Source organism: Microcaecilia unicolor, chromosome 13, assembly GCF_901765095.1.
Source record: "Microcaecilia unicolor chromosome 13, aMicUni1.1, whole genome shotgun sequence".
Taxonomy (NCBI): domain Eukaryota; kingdom Metazoa; phylum Chordata; class Amphibia; order Gymnophiona; family Siphonopidae; genus Microcaecilia; species Microcaecilia unicolor.
The window spans coordinates 23,173,938-23,194,996 of NC_044043.1; the positions used below are offsets into that span (position 1 = coordinate 23,173,938).

The 21,059-nt window shown below is 46.1% G+C and overlaps 1 protein-coding gene across 2 annotated transcripts in view; it reads left to right on the top strand.

The window, feature by feature from the left end:
• Nucleotides 1-21,059, top strand: part of AP2B1 (adaptor related protein complex 2 subunit beta 1) — a 383,465-nt gene that overhangs the window by 51,441 nt on the left and 310,965 nt on the right. For both annotated transcript variants that reach the window (XM_030222393.1, XM_030222392.1), the window contains 3 exons: nt 7,411-7,516; nt 8,681-8,816; nt 15,325-15,570. In XM_030222393.1, the coding sequence (XP_030078253.1) occupies nt 7,411-7,516; nt 8,681-8,816; nt 15,325-15,570 (488 nt within the window). The remainder of the gene's footprint in view (nt 1-7,410; nt 7,517-8,680; nt 8,817-15,324; nt 15,571-21,059) is intronic.

Below are 21,059 nucleotides of genomic sequence, written 5' to 3' on the forward strand. Positions count from 1 at the left end.
TGAAAACCAAGGCATTGCCAATGAGAGATTAAAAAACATATCTTAATACTGTGTCTCTACTTCGTGGGTGGCAGCTTTCTTCTAAATATTGTTTTCCTATATCAGTGTCATATCATTTTAAGTTTAGATATGAAGGTATAGGCATGTTAAACAGCGTTATGTTCCATATCATCATGCTGATCAATCCATAGACTGGTGGGTTGTGTCCATCTACCAGCAGGTGGAGATAGAGAGCAATCCTTTTGCCTCCCTATACGTGGTCATGTGCTGCCGGAAGCTCCTCAGTATGTTCTCTATCTCAGCAGGTGGTGGTCACACACAGCAGCAGCTCTGGCTAGGTCTCCAAGCCTAATTTTTAGGTTTTGTTGAGTACCTGGGGTTGAGGGCTCTTCTTGAGCAAGTGCAAACCTGGTGGCGCCAGGTCCCTCCTTTTCTCCCCCCTCCCGCTGGCTCCGTTAAAAAAAAAAAAAAAAATTTTTGGACGTCCTTAAGGGCGTTTATTTCGACGTTTATTTAAACGTTTATTGCAGCTACTCACTGGGACACCAGGTCGTTACAGCTCGGAGCGAGAAGCAGGTAATTTTTACCTTTTTATAGCGGGCAGGGGGTTCCCCGATCGATCTCCACGTGGCCTATGGCGTCGGAGGGCGCGAAGAATCGCTCCCCGGACCGCGTGTGCGCTTCTAGCGGGGATGTGGGGGTTTTAAAGTCTGATTCGCCCTTGTTGGGTGTCAGTTTGGAGGCCGGTCAGTGTCCCGGGTCTTCCTCCGGTGCGGCGGTTTTTCCCGCCATAAACGCCCATCCCCCGCTGCTCGCCTCCGCCATCTTGGCCGGCCACTCTGCTCGGACGGCTTCTTCTTGGGCCGCCCTTGAGCTGGGAGACGTTCATGCCATGGCCGCCCTTGATTTGGGCGACGGCAAAAAAGCGGCTAAAGTTAAGCGCCGTTCTTCCCGCGCGGCTCCTTCGCGGAGTGTCGCGCCGGACGCCATCTTGGATGCACAGCATGTTTCTCCCCCGCTCTTGCGAGCGCCGGTTGAGGGTGCGTCTAGGGCTGTGGGCCAGGCTGCTGAAATACACAGTCTGGGGGGTTTCTCCCCCGAGTTTATTTTGCTGCTGCATCAGGCCTTCCTTATGCAAAACGCTGCCCCTTCTCCCTTGTCCGATAAAGGGGTTGAGGCCCCCGGAAGTAAACGCCCTCGGGTGGATTCCCATGGCTTAGAGGACTCTGTCTCCTCTGATGTAGATGAGGGCAGCGTATCTGAGTTCTCCCAACGGTCCTTTGGGGATTCCTTGGAGGAGACAGATTCCCGCTCGGATGGAGCGGATGACCCCTCTGCAGCGCGGATCTTTCGCTCAGAGGATTTGCCCAACCTGTTAGTGCAGGCCATGAGCATTTTGAAGATTTCCTCTCCAGAGGACGTCTCTCCCTCAGCCCCTGTTGGCTCCGCCATTATGCTGGGGACGAAGCGCCCGCCTAGAACCTTCCACGTGCATGATGCCATGCACACCTTAATTTCGGCTCAATGGGATGTCCCGGAAGCGAGCCTGAAAGTGGCTAGGGCTATGTCCCGCCTCTACCCTTTGCCTGAAAGTGAACGGGAGGCCTTTCTTTGGCCTACCGTAGATTCTTTAATCACTGCGGTGACTAAGAAAACGGCGTTGCCGGTGGAAGGTGGCACGGCCCTAAAGGACGCCCAAGACAGAAGATTGGAGGCGGCCTTAAGGTCGTCCTTTGAGGCGGCTGCCTTAAGTTTGCAGGCCTCAGTTTGCGGCTCCTATGTGGCCAGGGCGTGCCTGACGATTGTGCAGCGGGCTTCCCCCTCGGATCCTTCCTTGAGGGCTGATTGGCCGGCCCTGGAATCGGGCTTGGCCTACTTGGCAGATTTGCTGTATGATGTCTTGAGGGCCTCAGCGAAAGGCATGGCTCAGACAATCTCTGCGCGGCGCTGGCTTTGGCTGAAACATTGGTCTGCTGACCACGCCTCTAAGTCCTGCCTGGCTAAGTTGCCTTTTAAAGTGTTTTTATCTACCTCTTCTTATAGACCTCTTTCTGACTCCGTCACACGGGGGACTAAAGGTACTTATTGCATATATCAGGTTCTGCATAGTTTCTCTAACCTCCATTGTCACCCAATCACAAGGGGGTGGCATTAGGAGCCGTAATTGAAAACTAATTCCCATAGCTACTGCTTTCTGTTTTTCTGGATCTAGGTATATTCTGGGCCATTTATGTTCCCACATAAATCTTATTAAACATCTGTCTAAGTTTCTGCAAAGACTGAGTGTCACTTGTATTTGATCTACCTGGTAGGCTAAATGTAAGGTAAAGAGAAGATAGAATCAATAAAAATAGAGACAGAGATAGGTTTAGATAGATAGGTACATTTTATTTCTTACCCAAACACAAGTCTTCAAGTTGATACAAATACAGACATCAGATTCTGGTTTCAGCCGCACAGGGCTTCGCCGTCTGACAGAAGCTTTGGAGAGGACTCTCAAACTAAGCCAAAATCTCCCCTCTTTTATACTCTATCTTCTCCATAGAAGTGAATGGTGAGATACCTAGCTCCTAATATTTCTCACTTTCTGAGATCATACTTTCCCATGCGATCTGCTATCTGATGTACCCAACTCCTTCCGTTCTCAGCTACTGCTAATTATCAACATGTTTTGGGAAGCGTTGAGATAACAGTTTCACATCTTCCGGCTGCAATACTTTTCATACCTTTCTCATGAACTCTGTATTACCTCTGTATCATTGTATACCAAAACTAATAAGCTCCATTTTATTCATCTGATCTTTCATTACAGATGCTATATTTGATTTAAAAATTGTACCAATTTGTGTCAGAAGTCATTATTCAGACCTGCTCTTTGCAGATTCTCAAATATTAAATCATTTACTTGTTGTTTGGCCTAGTCAGTACTTTTTCAGTTGTTTTAGGCTGCATAGCTTTGGCCATCACTATTCCAGTGGTAGCCTTAAAGCTAGGCCATATATTAACAAAAGGCAAGCTGCTCTTTGGGGTCGAGCTGGACAAAATTGTGACCGATCTCGGCACGTCTAAGGGCAAGAGGTTACCAGAGGTCAGGGCTCGGGCCAGTGCTCGCCCCGGTAACTCCAGAGGACGGTTTCAGGAAGCCCGTCGGTACCGCCCGGGCAAGTCGGGCTCCTCTGCCCCCTCTTCCTTCAAGAGGAACTTCTCCCCCAAGCAGCATTCCTTTCGCAGAGACCGCCGTCCCGGAGGTGCGCCCTCCGGTCCTCCCCCAGGGTCTCGTACCCAATGACGGGGTCCTGGTCCATGGTCCAGTGCAGATTGGAGGACGCCTGTCCTCGTTTCTGGGCGAGTGGACCAGGATAACTTCAGACGCTTGGGTGCTGGAAGTCATCAGAGACGGCTACAAGCTAGAGTTCTGCCGACCCTTAAGAGACGGGTTTGTACTCTCTCCCTGCAAGTCTCCGGTCAAAGCTGTGGCAGTGCAGCAGACCTTGGACAATCTGATCCGCCTGGGTGCGGTCGTTCCGGTGCCAGAAAATCAGCTTGGCAAGGGACGTTACTCCATTTACTTTGTGGTCCCAAAGAAAGGAGGTTCTGTCCGGCCTATCCTCGACCTCAAAGGGGTCAATCGGGCCTTGAAAGTTCGGCACTTTCGCATGGAGACTCTCCGCTCTGTTATAGCAGCAGTGAAGGCAGGGGAGTTCCTGGCATCCTTGGACATCAAGGAAGCGTACTTGCATATTCCCATCTGGCCTCCTCATCAACGCTTTCTGCGTTTTGCAGTCCTGGGCCGACACTTCCAGTTCAGAGCCCTCCCGTTCGGGTTGGCTACTGCTCCGCGGACCTTCTCCAAAGTAATGGTGGTCATCGCGGCCTTCTTGCGAAAGGAAGGAGTACAAGTCCATCCTTATCTGGACGACTGGTTGATCCGAGCCCCCTCTTATGCAGAGTGCGGCAAAGCTGTGGACCGGGTAATTGCTCTTTTGAGCTCCCTGGGGTGGATCATCAACTGGGAGAAAAGCCAGCTGCGCCCGACTCAGTCCCTGGAGTATCTGGGAGTTCGATTCGACACCCAAGTGGGCAGAGTGTTCCTGCCGGACAATCGGATTGTCAAACTTCAGGCTCAGGTGGACCAATTCCTAGTAGCCTCTCCGCTTCGGGCTTGGGACTATGTGCAGCTGTTGGGCTCTATGACGGCCACGATGGAAGTAGTGCCCTGGGCCAGGGCTCATATGAGACCACTACAACACTCTCTGCTGCAGCGCTGGACTCCGGTGTCGGAGGATTATGCTGTGCGCCTTCCCTTGGACCCGGCAGGGCGCAAGGCGCTGAGCTGGTGGCTGAAGACAGACAAGTTGTCTGCAGGGATGCCTCTTGTGACCCCGGAGTGGATTGTCGTCACGACGGATGCCTCTTTGACGGGCTGGGGAGCCCACTGCATGGGAAGGACAGCGCAGGGGCTCTGGTCTCCTGCAGAGGCAAAGTGGTCTATCAACCTCCTGGAACTCAGACCCATTCAGTTGGCGCTTTTGGAGTTCCTCCCGGTACTGGCGTTGAAGCCAGTACGGGTCCTGTCAGACAATGCCACGGCTGTGGCCTATGTCAACCGCCAGGGAGGTACCAAGAGCGCCCCTCTAGCCAAGGAAGCCATGAATCTATGCCAGTGGGCGGAAGCGAACCTGGAACAGCTGTCAGCGGCCCACATTGCCGGAGTCATGAATGTCAAGGCGGACTTTCTCAGTCGCCATACCTTGGATCCCGGAGAGTGGCAGTTATCGGCTCAGGCGTTCTTGGACATCACGAAGCGCTGGGGCCAGCCGAGCCTAGATCTGATGGCGTCATCGGCCAATTGCCAAGTGCCGCGTTTTTTCAGCAGAGGACGGGACCCTCGATCTCTGGGAGTAGATGCTCTTCTCCAACAGTGGCCGACACAAGAGCTTCTTTATGTGTTCCCACCCTGGCCCATGTTGGGCAGGGTACTAGACTGGGTGGCAAAGCATCCGGGCCGGATAATCCTGGTGGGTCCGGACTGGCCCAGACGTCCCTGGTATGCGGACTTGATCAGGCTCTCAGTGGACGACCCTCTGCGGCTGCCAGTGGAGCAGGGCCTGTTGCATCAGGGTCCCGTGGTGATGGAGGATCCCTCCCCCTTTGGTCTTACGGCCTGGCTATTGAGCGGCAGCGTCTGAGGAAGAAGGGCTTCTCAGACAAGGTCATCGCCACTATGCTGAGAGCGAGGAAGCGCTCTACTTCTACTGCTTACGCCAGGGTTTGGCGTACCTTTGCAGCGTGGTGTGAAGCAGGCTCACTTTCTCCCTTCACTGCTCCAATTTCTTCAGTGCTGGCGTTCCTGCAAGAAGGTCTGGAGAAAGGCCTGTCGCTCAGTTCCCTTAAAGTCCAGGTAGCGGCTCTGGCTTGCTTCAGGGGCCGCCTGAAGGGTGCTTCCCTGGCTTCGCAGCCAGATGTGGTACGTTTTCTCAAGGGAGTTAATCACCTGCGCCCTCCTCTGCGCTCAGTGGTGCCTGCGTGGAATCTCAACCTGGTGCTAAGAGCCTTGCAGAAGCTGCCTTTTGAACCCTTGTCGAGGGCATCTCTGAAAGACCTGACGTTGAAAGCAGTCTTTTTGGTGGCTATCACTTCAGCCAGAAGAGTTTCCGAGCTCCAGGCACTCTCATGTCGAGAGCCTTTTCTGCAGTTCACTGAGGCAGGAGTGACTATTCGCACAGTGCCTTCCTTCCTGCCCAAGATTGTTTCTCGCTTCCATGTGAATCAGCAGCTCTGTCTCCCTTCCTTTCGTAGGGAGGACTACCCAGAGGAATACTCTGCTCTCAAATTTCTGGATGTGAGACGAGTCATCATCAGATACTTGGAAGTGACCAATGATTTCCGGAAATCGGATCATCTGTTTGTCCTGTTTGCAGGTCCTCGTAAGGGTCTGCAGGCTGCTAAGCCTACAGTGGCAAGATGGGTCAAGGAAGCCATTGCAGCGGCTTATGTGGCCGCGGGGAAGGTGCCGCCTATTCAGCTGAAGGCTCACTCCACTAGAGCTCAGGCGGCCTCGATGACAGAGGCCGGGTCCGTCTCCTTGGAAGAGATATGCAAGGCGGCAACTTGGGCATCGGCCCATACCTTCTCCAGGCATTACCGCTTGACTGTGGCTGCTCAGGCGGAGGCCCGGTTTGGAGCTTCAGTGTTGAGGTCAGGGATTTCAATGTCCCGCCCTGGGTGAGTACTGCTTCGGTACATCCCACCAGTCTATGGATTGATCAGCATGATGATATGGAAGGTAAAATTATGTATCATACCTGATAATTTTCTTTCCATTAATCATAGCTGATCAATCCATAGCCCCTCCCAGATATCTGTACTGTTTATATTCTGGTTGCATTTCAGATTCAAGTTTAGTCTTCAGTTCCTGTTCAGGAGGACTTCGTGTTCAAGTTTTTCAATTGGATTCTTCAAGAGTTGAGACGAGTTTGTGTTACAGTGAGCTGCTGCATTCCTCTCCCCTCCGTTTTACGGGGCTGGATTGAGACATAAATTCTGCCGGTGCTCCCTCCCGCTTCGTGCGGCTGTAGGGCAGCTTTGTACCCCTCCCGCTTCGGCGGTGTTAGGGTCAGTCAGCTCCTCCCGCGGTTGCGGTTGCAGGATAAGCCAGATCCCCCCGCATCGGCGGGGTGGTGTCCCTCCCCCGCTCCGCGGGGATGAGCTGGACGGATTCCCCTCCCCCACTTGTGTGGGGATGAGCTGGGTTAATTCCCCTCCCCCGTTTCGGCGGTGGTGAGCTGGGCAGAGTGTCCCTTTGTGGGTGTAATTCTCTAAGTGCTGAGTCCTGCGGATGGAGCTTGGATGTCGACATACTGAGGAGTTTCCGGCAGCACATGACCACATATAGGGAGGCAAAAGGATTGCTCTCTATCTCCACCTGCTGGTAGATGGACACAACCCACCAGTCTATGGATTGATCAGCTATGATTAATGGAAAGAAAATTATCAGGTATGATACATAATTTTACCTTTTTAACTGCACCTCACTTTGGAAATTTGATAATTTCATTACGTCTTTTTGGACTGCCAGTTTTTGGATGTATTCAGATATGTTTTTGTGATAAAGTCAGGAATAGGATACGTAGACAACTGTTTGTAGAGTAGCTGTTTTAGAGATGCATCTTAGTACATCAGCAAGAAAGTTTTCTGTAGAAAAGAGAATTATATGTGTAAAGATTTAGGCGTTTTAATTTAATACAAAGACCAAGCTCACTATGTTGACCATGAAATAACGATGACTTGGTGAAAAATTCGGACATTATTGTAAGATCCACTATGAAGTAGCAGAGATTTTGTGGCAGGATTGCATGTCAGCGTAACAGGCCAGTGAGCGAAGGTCAGCTTTTTTCCTCTTTGTTGCAGGGGAGATATTTGAACTCAAAGCAGAGCTAAACAATGAAAAGAAAGAAAAGAGGAAAGAGGCTGTGAAGAAGGTCATCGCAGCTATGACAGTAGGGAAAGATGTCAGGTAAAGACATGCTTTCTCTCATCTTCCCTTTGCAAGGTCCATAAGTCATCACCTTTCAGTCCATTTAAAATAAAAACAAGCAGGGTAGGCTTGGAAAGAATTTAATGAGCTGCAGTCTCCAGAATTGTACACATGAGATCTGATAGAGACTTAGGTTGAGGCAGTATTACCTCCTTTTTCCTGCTGGCCATTCCTCTCTCTGTGCACCCAAACATTCTTCTAGCTTTTGCTTTTGTTTTGTGCCCCGAAATACTTCACCTCCTAGGTTCTACAGCTTCCTTGTCTTTATGAAGTCGAAATGTACAACCTTACAGTTTTAGCATTAAATTGTAGCAGCCAAATTCTAGACCATTCTTCAAATTTCACTAGATCCCTTTTCTTGTTATCCAAACTTCCAGGGTGTTTACCCTATTGTAGGTTTGGAAATCTGCAAAAAGGCAAACCTTACTGGTCAACCTTTCCACAATATTACTCACAAAAATATTAAAAAGAACCATATCGAGGACCCAATTCCTGTGGCTCAGTAATGGTAATTTCCTACCCTTTGTCATCCCTTGGAAGAAAGACAGGAGAGGGGATATATGATAGAGATATTTAAATACCTCCGTGGCATAAATGCTCAGTAGGTTAGTCTTTCACCTCAAAGGGAGCTTGAGAATAAAGGTGAAAGGAGAGAGACTTAAAAGTAATCTAAGGAAATACTTCTTCATGGGAAGGGTGTTGAATTTGTGGAACAGTCTCCTAGTGAAAGCAGTTGGAGATGAAGACTGTACCTGAATTCAAGAAGGTGTGGGACAACAGAGCGGATAGGTTGTGCATGGTCTATCTGCCATAATTTTATTTTTCTATGTGTATTCGTTGTGAGTAGCTGCATATATCTTCTAGGAGTGGGCTGAGAACCATTGGTTTGAATCATGGGACCGACCGACCGACCTTTGTTCTCCCTTTTGTGTGTGTTTGTGTGCGTGCGCCAACCTTTGAGAAGAAAAGAAAAAAAAAAACAAGGTTGGCCACGATTGGGGTCTTCATTTTGCATTTGTTTTGCTGTTGCACTAGTGCATGCAGTTCACTCTATGCATCATTCTAGTCTCAATGGATTATAGGCCTGCTGATCGGGGCCTTGACAAGTTACTTTAACATGTTTGTACTTTTTCTTCTGTCCAGCTCGCTGTTCCCGGATGTAGTGAATTGTATGCAGACCGATAACCTGGAACTAAAGAAATTGGTTTATCTGTATCTTATGAACTATGCCAAAAGCCAACCAGACATGGCCATCATGGCTGTCAATAGCTTTGTCAAGGTAACCAGTGCTGACACTCAAAGGGGGAAACTATATATATTATTTGATGAAAGAGGTACAAATTTGGGCAACACAGACCTAGGTTCCATTTTTACTTATACATCGCCTAGCCTTCATAGGAACTAAAGGTGGCATATATTTAAAACAAAAATATAAAACAATACATAGTCTTCAAAAATCCAATAGAAATAATAATAAAACCAATTTAATTAAAACTCGGTTGATTTTTTTAATTGCTTTCTTATGAAAGCTACATAGTCCTGCATGTACCTTGTATCCCATTTATCAAGCTGCATAAGAAAATTCACAGCCACAAATTTCAGCCAGTCTCATCTCAGTAAAGGAAGGTAGTCCTAGGAAGATTGAGCTGTCTAGTAGGAACATTATCAGAGTTGCATCACAAATAAAGTGGTTACTGAGTTGCAAAATATGATTTGGTCAAGGTTAGCGGCTTAAATTTGATTCTTTGACTCCTGTATAGCCAGTGTAGCAGTTTTAATGCAGGCAAAATGTGACACGAAAGTTCAGCCCTTTTAAAATACTGGCCACCAAATTCTGAATACATTGGAGTTGATTCAGTTGATTTGTCTGTAAGGCATGAGATAATATAAGCTGCTCATGATTAGTTCCTTGTTCATAATAGCCAATTCCCCTGTGTGAAATAGGACTGTAAATTTAGAATAATATAATTTATTATTATTTATTGCATTTGTATCCCACATTTTCCCACCTATTTGCGGGTTCAGTGTGGCTTACAATACATTGTATTGATGGAAATACAATTTGTTACAACTCGATTATGAGTTACATTGTGAGGAGTTAGGTTAGAGAGGTCGCGGTGAGATCAAAACGAATCCTGGCCCCCCTCACCAACTATTATCCCAGCTCTACAGATCTCACCGCGACCTCTCTAACCTCATATAAAACTGCCACTTATCGATCTGAGCTTTTTACAAAATTTGTTTTTTTTGGACTTGGGAGTTTCCTCCTTTTTCATGCTTCCAGTTCAGTTGGAAGTAGGACACCTCTCCTACTCTCCTCCACTCTCTTTTACTCCTCCTCTTACTCTCAGCTGGTGACATCAATCCCAATCCTGGCCCCCCTCACCAACTATTATCCCAACTCTACAGATCTCAACGCCTCATCTCTATTTCTATACTCCCCTCCTCTTCTCTGCCCTTCTCTTGCGCCCTATGTAATGTCCGCTCTATCTGTAACAAACTCGCCTATATCCAGGACCTCTTTATCTCGCATCACCTCCATCTGCTCGCCATTACAGAAACCTGGCTCTGCCCTGATGACTCTGCTTCAGTCGCAGCCCTGTGCCATGGCAGTTATCTATTTTCACATACTCCTCGCCCTGCTGGCCGTGGGGGCGGTGTTGGACTACTTCTCTCTCCCTCCTCCAGATTTCAACCCCTTCTTCCACCTCAATCTCACTGTTTTTCCTCCTTTGAAGTCCACTCTATCCGCTTTTTCTCTCCTCTGCCTCTTCGAATAGCGGTCATTTATCGTCCCCCTGATAAGTCCCTTTCATCCTTTCTCAGTGACTTTGACGCCTGGCTTGCCTTCTTCCATGATCCTTCCTCCCCCTCTCTCATCCTTGGTGACTTTAATATTCCTGGTAATGATCCTTCCAACTCTTATATTTCCAAGTTACTCGCTTTAACGTCCACCTTTAATCCCCAACTATGCTCCACCTCCCCCACTCATCAAAATGGTCACTGTCTTGATCTCATCTTCTCCTCCAACTGTTCACCCTCTAGTTTTCTTGCCTCTGATCTTCCCTCCTCTGATCACCATCTTATAACTTTCACACTTAAATCTCCTCCCTCCCAGTCCCGTCCTATCTTATCTAATTTATCTAGGAATCTTCACGATATTGACCCTTCATCTCTATCCTCCCATGTTTCAAACCTCCTCTCTACTGTGGCACCATCCACATCTGTCAACGAGGCTGTTTCTTCTTACAACAATACTCTATCCTCTGCCTTAGACACTCTTGCACCTTTGATGACCCGCCCTGTAAGGCGTACAAAACCCCAACCTTGGCTGACTTCTAATATCCGCTACCTACGTTCCTGTACCCGCTCCGCCGAACGCCTCTGGCGGAAATCTCGGGCTGACCTCCTTCCAATCTGCTCTTTTACGTGCCAAACAGGATTATTATATCCAACTGACCAACTCTCTTGGCTCTAATCCTCGACTTCTCTTCACCACATTGAACTCTCTCCTCAAGGTGCCCCCTCCCCCAACTCCCCCTTCATTATCTCCTCAGACCCTTGCTGAATTCTTTCACAGCAAGGTTCAAAAGATAAACCTTGCTTTCTCTACCTCACCACCTCTCCCTCCACTAGTCCGTTCCCCTCTCTCTCCTGCCCCTCATTCCCTTTCCTCCTTTCCTGAAGTTACTATTGAGGAAACTACACTTCTCCTTTCTTCCTCAAAATGTACCACCTGTTACTCTGATCCCATTCCCACCCACCTTCTTAATGCCATCTCTCCTGCTCTTATTCCTTTTATCTGTCACATTCTCAACCTCTCACTTTCCACTGCAACTGTCCCTGCTGCCTTTAAACATGCTGTGGTCACACCTCTCCTTAAGAAGCCTTCACTCGACCCTACTTGTCCCTCTAATTACCGACCCATCTCCCTCCTTCCTTTTCTCTCCAAATTACTTGAGCGTGCTGTTCACCGCCGCTGCCTTGATTTTCTCTCCTCACATGCTATTCTTGACCCACTACAATCTGGTTTTCGCCCTCTCCACTCAACCGAAACTGCGCTAACTGGCTAAATCCAGAGGTCAATATTCCATCCTCATTCTTCTTGATCTTTCCGCTGCTTTTGACACTGTCGATCACAGCATACTTCTCGATACCCTGTCCTCACTTGGATTCCAGGGCTCTGTCCTTTCCTGGTTGTCTTCCTACCTCTCCCTCCGCACCTTTAGTGTTCACTCTGGTGGATCCTCTTCTACTTCTATCCCTCTGCCTGTCGGCGTACCTCAGGGTTCTGTTCTTGGTCCCCTCCTCTTTTCTATCTACACTTCTTCCCTTGGTTGATTAATCTCATCCCATGGCTTTTCCTACCATCTCTATGCTGATGACTCCCAAATCTACCTTTCTACCCCTGATATCTCACCTTGCATCCAAACCAAAGTTTCAGCGTGCTTGTCTGACATTGCTGTCTGGATGTCTCAACGCCACCTGAAATTAAATATGACCAAAACCGAGCTTCTCATTTTCCCCCCCAAACCCACCTCCCCGCTCCCCCCGTTTTCTATTTCTGTTGATGGCTCTCTCATTCTCCCTGTCTCCTCAGCTCGAAACCTTGGGGTCATCTTTGACTCTTCTCTCTCCTTCTCTGCTCATATCCAGCAGATTGCCAAGACCTGTTGTTTCTTTCTTTACAACATCCGTAAAATCCGCCCCTTTCTTTCCGAGCACTCTACCAAAACCCTCATCCACACCCTTGTCACCTCTCGTTTAGACTACTGCAATCTGCTTCTTGCTGGCCTCCCACTTAGTCACCTCTCCCCTCTCCAGTCGGTTCAAAACTCTGCTGCCCGTCTCATCTTCCGCCAGGGTCGCTTTACTCATACTACCCCTCTCCTCAAGACCCTTCACTGGCTCCCTATCCGTTTTCGCATCCTGTTCAAACTTCTTCTACTAACCTATAAATGTACTCACTCTGCTGCTCCCCAGTATCTCTCCACACTCATCCTTCCCTACACCCCTTCCCGTTCAGTCCGCTCCATGGATAAATCCTTATCATCTGTTCCCTTCTCCACTACTGCCAACTCCAGACTTCGCGCCTTCTGTCTCGCTGCACCCTACGCCTGGAATAAACTTCCTGAGCCCCTACATCTTGCCCCATCCTTGGCCACCTTTAAATCTAGACTGAAAGCCCACCTCTTTAACATTGCTTTTGACTCGTAACCACTTGTAACCACTCGCCTCCACCTACCCTCCTCTCTTCCTTCCCGTTCACATTAATTGATTTGATTTGCTTACTTTATTTATTTTTTGTCTATTAGATTGTAAGCTCTTTGAGCAGGGACTGTCTTTCTTCTATGTTTGTGCAGCGCTGCGTATGCCTTGTAGCGCTATAGAAATGCTAAATAGTAGTAGTAGTAGACTGGGGTCTGAGCCTTCATTTTGGAAATATCTGGAGATGTTTTTCCCCCATTGTATATCTTCTCCCAAATTACTTTAGTCCAGTCAGAACAGCAGCCAGGTCTCTTTTCTAAAACTGCAATAATGGAGCCCTATGCTGACTACTTGGTGCTGCCATTGTGCAAAAACTGACTCCCTTTTCAGTAGGCTGTAAATGATGCCTCCTTTGTATATCCTGCTCCAGTGGACTTGAGTGGAAGGGCTAAGCTTGATTCCCACACTTTGGGCTAGATTGGAAAAATACTTGCTGACTAAGCAGAGATTCTGTAAGGAAACTGGTTTATGAACCTCTGATGATTGAGTAAGTTCTATGGGAAGACTCGTTCATAGCTATTTGATAGGCTGGTATGAAATCACTGGGAACCTTGGTGGTCAATTTGAATGATGCTTCTATGGCGTTTGTGCTTCCAGATTGGTTTGAGTGCAGATCTGTGAGAACTCTGACTTGTGACCTTTGGATGGGCAAGTGTGAGATTAAGCTCATCAAAAAAAACCTACTCATGGTCATTTGGGTGAAGTTGATGTGTAGCTCATAAAGGAATAGAATCCCAATGAAATAGTCCTTAATTCTTGCTAACTGATTAAGAGCCCAACTTCATTCATCAACATGATTTTAAGCAGAACACATGTGATTGTCAGTTCTTGATTCAGAAGGTAGATATACTTCCATAAAAAAAGTTTTTAATCGATATTGACTTACATTGTCATGAGTATATGAATGAGGCTTGTACTGTCTTAATACATTCCTGTACATCAGATGGTTTCATATGAGTGTATCCTCCACCACTGAAATTTTTGGATACTTTCCATATTTTTGGAACCACTTTTTTTTCTCTTCTTTTATGCTTCATCTCAGTCAGAAATAAAGCTGGGATCTATCACCATGAGTTACCAAGGGAGTTTTTTCCTCCTATATTATATCCATGGCTTCAGCAGCGTATTTAGTCTGGGCCAGTCGCCCTTGGCCAGAGGCCCTACACTGGGGCTGTTTGCCAAACCCTGCAGTCATGGCCTTGAACTCTACCACTAGATGTCACCTATGGTTAGTGACTATATTCTCACACCCCATTCCTCCCAGGAGATTGAAAGCTGCCTCTGCAGCTAAGTTGAACAAGGGTGACCAGCTTGGGAATCAACCGGGAACCTTCTGCAAGGCAATGCATAGTACTTATCATTTGAACCACCAGGCTGACTTGAGGTGTCTTTCTTGATGCATCCTTTTCAGTAATATTTTGAGCCTTACACTTTTCTGACAGAAAGCTCAAGTCATTTACAGCCTTCATGTATGTAGCCAATAGCTGTTCTACTGTGCACCTATTGGCAAGGGCTCGGGTGCTGCAGCTAGGATCTTACATTTAGCTGCAATGGCAAGGTAGCAGGTGCAAAGCTATGGGTAGGCCCAGTCTAGTCTGAGCCCCTCCACTTTTGCCTCAGGCCTACCCAGCAGCCAGGCACACTATTTCTGTAGCATGCAGAGATCCCCAAGTCCAGTCAGCTGGAGAAATGCAGAGCCTGCCTCAATTCAGAACAATGTGGCATTTAGCAGAAGCACTTTGACTTGTTGATGCTGGTGGCATATGCATGCTCAGCTTTTGTGGCCTCTGATCACTGAGCAATCTTGCAGCGCTGCCATCAGTAGCTCAAAGTGCTGCTGCTACACTGATCTGAGTTGGGAGGGGAGTGCTGCATTTCTTCATCTGTCAGGGCTTGGAGAGCCCCACCAGCTAAAGTATGTTTAATTTTGTTGGGGAACCAGGAAGAGCCTAGTTCCCATCCATATTAAACATTGTCCCCCTTTCCCAATTAATTGCTGGCTACACCACTGGTGCTGATGTAATCTGGTCTTCATGACAGAGAAGTATAAAAGCTGGAGCAGCTAACTTGGATACAGTCACAATGTGGAGCTGTGTGGAAGCTGCTTGAAGTTATGTGCAACTTTAAATTTGTTACCTTTATATCTGTCTTTCATGAACATCATCTTTGTTCCCAATCTCTGAAACTTGCACTTCTTTTGAGTCTTTATAAAGCATGTTTGGGGGGTGTAGCTTTATTGAAATGATTCCATATAAAGCCAATTCCTTTCATCTGATTGATTTGTGGATTGGGGTCAAATGTATATTGTGTATTTGGAATGTGGGCTGGGGTGGGGGGTTCATCCAGTTAGATCAGTGCCAGGGAGTGGCTTGTTGCATTGTTAGTTTAGTTGGGGGGAAATGGATTCCCGTGTCTGAATGCATCTGTGTTGTCACAAAGTTTCTATTCCTTGGGGCATCAAGAAGGGTAGACATAGCGTAGATTGACGTACATTGTAAACTAGAATTGTTTATTGGCAGGATTGTGAAGACCCAAACCCTCTGATCAGGGCTCTAGCTGTGCGCACGATGGGCTGCATTCGTGTGGATAAAATCACAGAGTACCTTTGTGAGCCACTGCGCAAATGTCTGAAGGATGAAGACCCCTATGTGCGGAAGACAGCGGCAGTCTGTGTAGCGAAGCTGCATGATATTAATGCCCAGATGGTAGAGGACCAAGGGTTTCTGGACTCCCTGCGAGACCTCATTGCAGATTCCAACCCCATGGTAACGTCTTTCTTACACTTATGCTCTCTCCTAAGATGACCTCTAATTCTTTGTTCTAGGTGTTCACCTTTTTTGTTGTTTAGGATTATTTTTTTAACTTTTGGGCTCGGTGTTTTTCTTCAAAATGATTTTGTTTCATCTTTTTTTTTTTAATATGAAAATTTGAACGAGAAGTACATAATATGAAAATTCAGGTACAACAATTTACTAAAACTACTTTGAACTTCAGAAGACATGGTATGTTGCCCAAGGATCCTGTATTACAAGACTACAGGAAGTTTGTCTTAACCCATTAGTTCCCATATTTGTTCCCATATATGGGAACATTGGGCACTAATGGGTTAAATAACCAGGGGCTTAATGGAATTTGTGCATGCAAACTTACTCTCTGAATTCTCCAAGAACTTTTTTTTCCTTCCTACAGATCAAAGATACATGTACTTAATTACATTGACAATTTTGACAAAAATACTCACTTTCCCTCTCCATATTACAACTTCTGTACTCAATCCCTGTCAGACCTGTGAGTTCCTGTACCAAGTAGAGCGCTGCAGTTTCCCAAAGGTTGAGCCCCTAGGTGCGGGCGGCCTGCAGGGCTTACGAGATGGAGCAGGAAGCGGGGTGATGAACGGGGGTGCCAGACAGGCAGCAGGCAAGATAGTGATCCAGGTACAGGCAGAGTCAGTAGGCAGGCAGCAGGTCAAGAGAGTAATCCAGGTACAGGCAAGGTCAGTAGGCAGGTAGCAGGTCAAGAGAGTAATCCAGGTACAGGCAAGGTCAGTAGGCAGGTAGCAGGTCAAGAGAGTAATCCAGGTACAGGCAGAGTCAGTAGGCAGGCAGCAGACATGAGAGTAATCCAGGTACAGGCAAGGTCAGTAGGCAGGCAGCAGACACGAGAGTAATCCAGGTACAGGCAGAGTCAGCAATGAAGAACAAAGTAGAGGAGAAGCACACTACTGAACAAAAAAAACACCTACCAAAGTAGAAGCCGAAGCAAGGAGTCTAGGGAGAGCTCAGTTGATAAAGTGCTGGCATCTGACATCAGCAGGGAGAAGGGGCACAGCCATAGGATAGGAACAGGGGAAGGAGGAACCGGAAGACCAATAGGAAAGAAGCAAGGGAAACCAGGCAGAGAGAGAGCAGAGCCAGGTGCATGGAAGCAAAGCAATCAAGGAGCCTGCAGCCAGAGAAGAACTACACGCACATGGCTCAGGGCTGTGCCAGTCAAGTGTACATGTTGATGGGACCATGCGCACCCCAAGGACGCCGCTTGCGTTGCGGTAGGGGACATGACAATCCCTATTCCCTTCTCTCTTTCTTTCTCCTTCCTTTTCTGTGTCTCACTCAAAACCCCTTCTCTCCCCCCCTTGCTGTCTGCATCTGCTTTTTATTGGCAATCCACAAGTAGCGGCAGAATCTTCTCAGTATGTCACATTTAATGTGTGTTATTTGTAGTTAGTGTGTTCTAGTGGGATGGAGTGTATAGGAAGTCACTGGTTCTTAACTCTGCCCCACAGAACCACATTAAATCCTGCAGTACGGAGCAGAAAGGGACATATCTCAGTCAAGGCAGAGCAGGGAGGAGAGCATGGTTTAACCATATAAACCTTTGAGCTCAGGCAGAAAGGGGAAGACAAATGCCTTCACCACATATGTGTAAGCAGCAGAAACTTAATTCTGGTAAGCCAAGTTTTACCTTGGAACCTTGTGGCATTCTAATCCTTGAGGCCAGAGCCAAGCTTGGTTTTGGTTAACCTTGAAGATAGACTAGTTTACACTGAGACTGTGGGGCCCTGTCAGGGACAAGGTGGCAGTATAATTACTACCCAAACTTAAAGGGACCTTTGGGGCATTCAGCCAGCAGCAGTCAGTGTTTCTTTGGCTGCCACCGGCTTTATTCCTGGCACTACCATTAAATGTCTGGGCATATGCAGCTGGCTAACACATATGCTGTTAAGGGCAGTATTCAGCATTTAACCACATAAGGTAAACTGCATAAAGATAGGACTGTTTTATACAGTCGTTAACTTATGTGGTTAAGCGCTGAATTTCGGCTGCCATCAGAACCACCCACAAAATAGCTGGTTTCAGCTTAGGTGCTAGCCAGGCAGAGCGGGAGAAAAGGGAGTGGGGGTAACAGTAGTGTTGAAACAGGTATTAGGTGGAACAAATGTAGTCTGTATGGAATGTATTTTGTTGACTGTTAAGAAACATATAAGTGGAGGGTTGTTGGTAATTTATATTCCATCTTTGGATTTGTGGCAATTTTAATTTACATGTTGACCCCGCATGTCCAGTAGCTGAAGTTTTTTTTGGACCAATTGGGATGTCTTAGGACTCCCAACATATTTGTCTGTTTTTTTAACCCATTGCAAAGGATATAATTTAGATCTGTTGATTGGCCCTACAGAGGATAAGGATTTAGTTTCACCTATGTTTTATGCTTCCCTGGCTGGACATTATTTAGTTTGTTTTTCAATGAGGTTTTGAGGTGCTTTTGGGGCACAACCTAATGAACAAGAGACGAGAATAGGTAGAGGTTTTATTGAGAGTTCCAAGTTCAATCTAGTTTCAGAGGATTATCTTTGAGTTTACAACTCGGGGAAAAATTTTGTTAGTAGTTTGGAAATTGTTACCCCACGGAAAGAACTTAGAGTGAGAAGAAAGAAGGGAGGTATAGGTCTTTAGGGGAATTTTTTTGCAGTGTAAGAACATGAAAAGTCAATTAGAGAGAAGACAGAGGAAATACTACTACTACTTAACATTTCTAGAGCGCTACTAGGGTTACGCAGCGCTGTTCAGTTTAACAAAGAAGGACAGTCCCTGCTCGAAGGAGCTTACAATCTAAAGGGCGAAATGTCAAGTTGGGGCAGTCAAGATTTCCTGAATAGAGGTAAAATGTAAATATGAGCTATATAGAAGGGGATGGTTTGCAGTTACCTGTAAATACCTGAAGTGTATTAGGAAAGAGAAAAAAACCCCCACATTTTTCTGCAAAGCTTATTTGTCCTTCCAAAGAGTTATTTCAGGTGTTGGATAATTAGGAAGAAAAAAAGGAAGATTCAGATTTTAGGGAATTTCCACTCTGTGAAATGTTCGTGATTATTTTATGCAAAAGAATCACAGCTGTCCAAATAAATATTTCTAACCAGATATTGGAAATTGATAAGGAAGGAGTAGTATACTAGTTGGTTGAAGAACAGCTTCTCCTACGTAAGCACGAAGATGTGGAATGCACTACCGATTCACTTGAAAACGATCAACGAACTAAACAGCTTCCGCAAAGCCTTGAAAACCTATCTCTTCAACAAAGCCTACCACGAAAATCCATAATGAATAGAACACAACCCTTACCCTCCTTTATTCAGAATGTCTCACTGTATAACTGCATAACCTGACCCTCCTGTCTTCGATTACCCCTTTGTAACACCAATTGTATTTCTTCTCTGTTACGGCCACATTGAGCCTGCAAATAGGTGGGAAAATGTGGGATACAAGTGCAACAAATAAATTAATAATGGTTTTAAAGTTACCTTTCAGGATTCTCACTGTGAAGTCACTGGTGAGAAGTCACAGTGAGAATCCTGAAAGGTAACTTTAAAACCATACAAGAACGTAAGACCTTTGAAGTCAGAATGATTTGAATATTTTAACACCCAACAGAAAGGACTTAACAAGGATCTGGGGTTCCTAGCCCATTATAAACCATAAAGCTGGATGTCTCTGTTGATCACCCCACCCCTCACCTATCCATACCCATCCTGTTAGAATATCAATGATATGCTTTGATGTCCCCATGCATACCTCCTACCCACCCCCATCCTCCCACCCTGTCAGACTGTTATAGTAATGTTTGAATGTTTTCACTTATATACACTGTCAGCTAGCACATTTGCTTATTTCCGATCTGATGAAGAAGGGCAACCTTCGAAAGCTAATCAAGAAATGTATTAAGTTATGTCCAATAAAAAAGGTGTCATCTTATTTTCTTTTCCATGTTTTATTTTGTTTGATTTCTATTGATAACCTTAAGAGTGGACTAACACGGCTACCACACTCCTCTACTTAGTATCTCAGGTGCAAACACAGGAAAGATCATATCATGGCTGCTGCCTTGAGGTGATTATCCTTTATCAGTTATTAATAGGTTGGGAGATACTGGTTTAAAGTGAATGATTGTTTTAATCAATTCCTTTCTACAAGAGGGGTTGATTCCGGCTGATTGGATGAGATCATTGGTTAAGCCCATTTTGAAGGGCAAAGATAAACATCCAAAATTAGATTGGTCACAGGCCTATAGTTAGAACAATCTTGGATTTTTACTTACAGATAAATTGTTGGGTGTCAGGTTCATTGGAAGACTATATTAGGTTGGGCCTCGCTCAGATTTTAGAAGAAGTCAGAATACAGAGTTGATTCTGGTTGCTGTGAAAGACTTCATTTTGAAACAAGTATCTATGAGGAGTGAGGTGCTGATGTTCTTTTTGGACTTTTCAGCAGCCTTTGATTTAATTCAACACAATAGACTTGTACTGTGTATTAATGTTGTGTTGGGTGGTATGGTTATGAAGTGGATTACTGTATATCATTTTTGGAACGGAGAAGTGTTGGGATTGAGATAGATGGAACACCCATCAGGTTGGAGATTGTTTTGATATTGGACTACCCCAAGAATTGGCATTGTCCCCTTGTTATTTAATATGTTTTTACAACCATTAGAGGAGCTCATTGGGCAGTTAGGTTGAGAATGCTACATTTATACTGACGTCCCTATGTATTAGATGAAATTTATTTGGGGTTGGGACAAATCATACAGCAGCTTACAACTTGTGGAATGTGAATATGACTAAGGAATGGATCCTAAGGAGCTTAGCCGAGATTGGGTGGCAGAGCCGGTGGCGGGAGGCGGGGATGGTGCTGGGCAGACTTATATGGTCTGTGCCCTGAAAAGGACAGGTACAAATCAAGGTAAGGTATACACAAAAAATGGCACATATGAGTTTATCTTGTGGGGCAGACTGGATGGACCGTGAAGGTCTTTTTCTGCCGTCATCTACTATGTTACTATGTAAAAGAGAAATATTATGAATTAATAAATCTGGAGAGTTTCCTAATCTAGAATTGAAGGTAGATGAAGATATGATATACCTTTTAACAAAGCAAGATCTCATTCTTCTTTATGTTCATTTTTATTTGATATACTGCTGAAGGGATGTACCATCTCAGCAGTTTACAATGGTTAAAAAAATGTCCACAGGAGGAGTAGGAAAAGAACTAATAATTCAGTAGTAAAGAGGAAAAACGAGAAAGGAGCATTACAGTTGTCACAGGGAGGGTAAAGCAGTGGAGAACTACAGCAAAGAGTGCTGACTCGGTGCTCCAATGTGGGCTCCCAGTGGGACAAAGAGACAGAGGAGAAATGTTAGTTGGACTGCCCATATGATGGTTTATACAAGCGGGTCTTCATTTCTTTTCACAAATACAACACA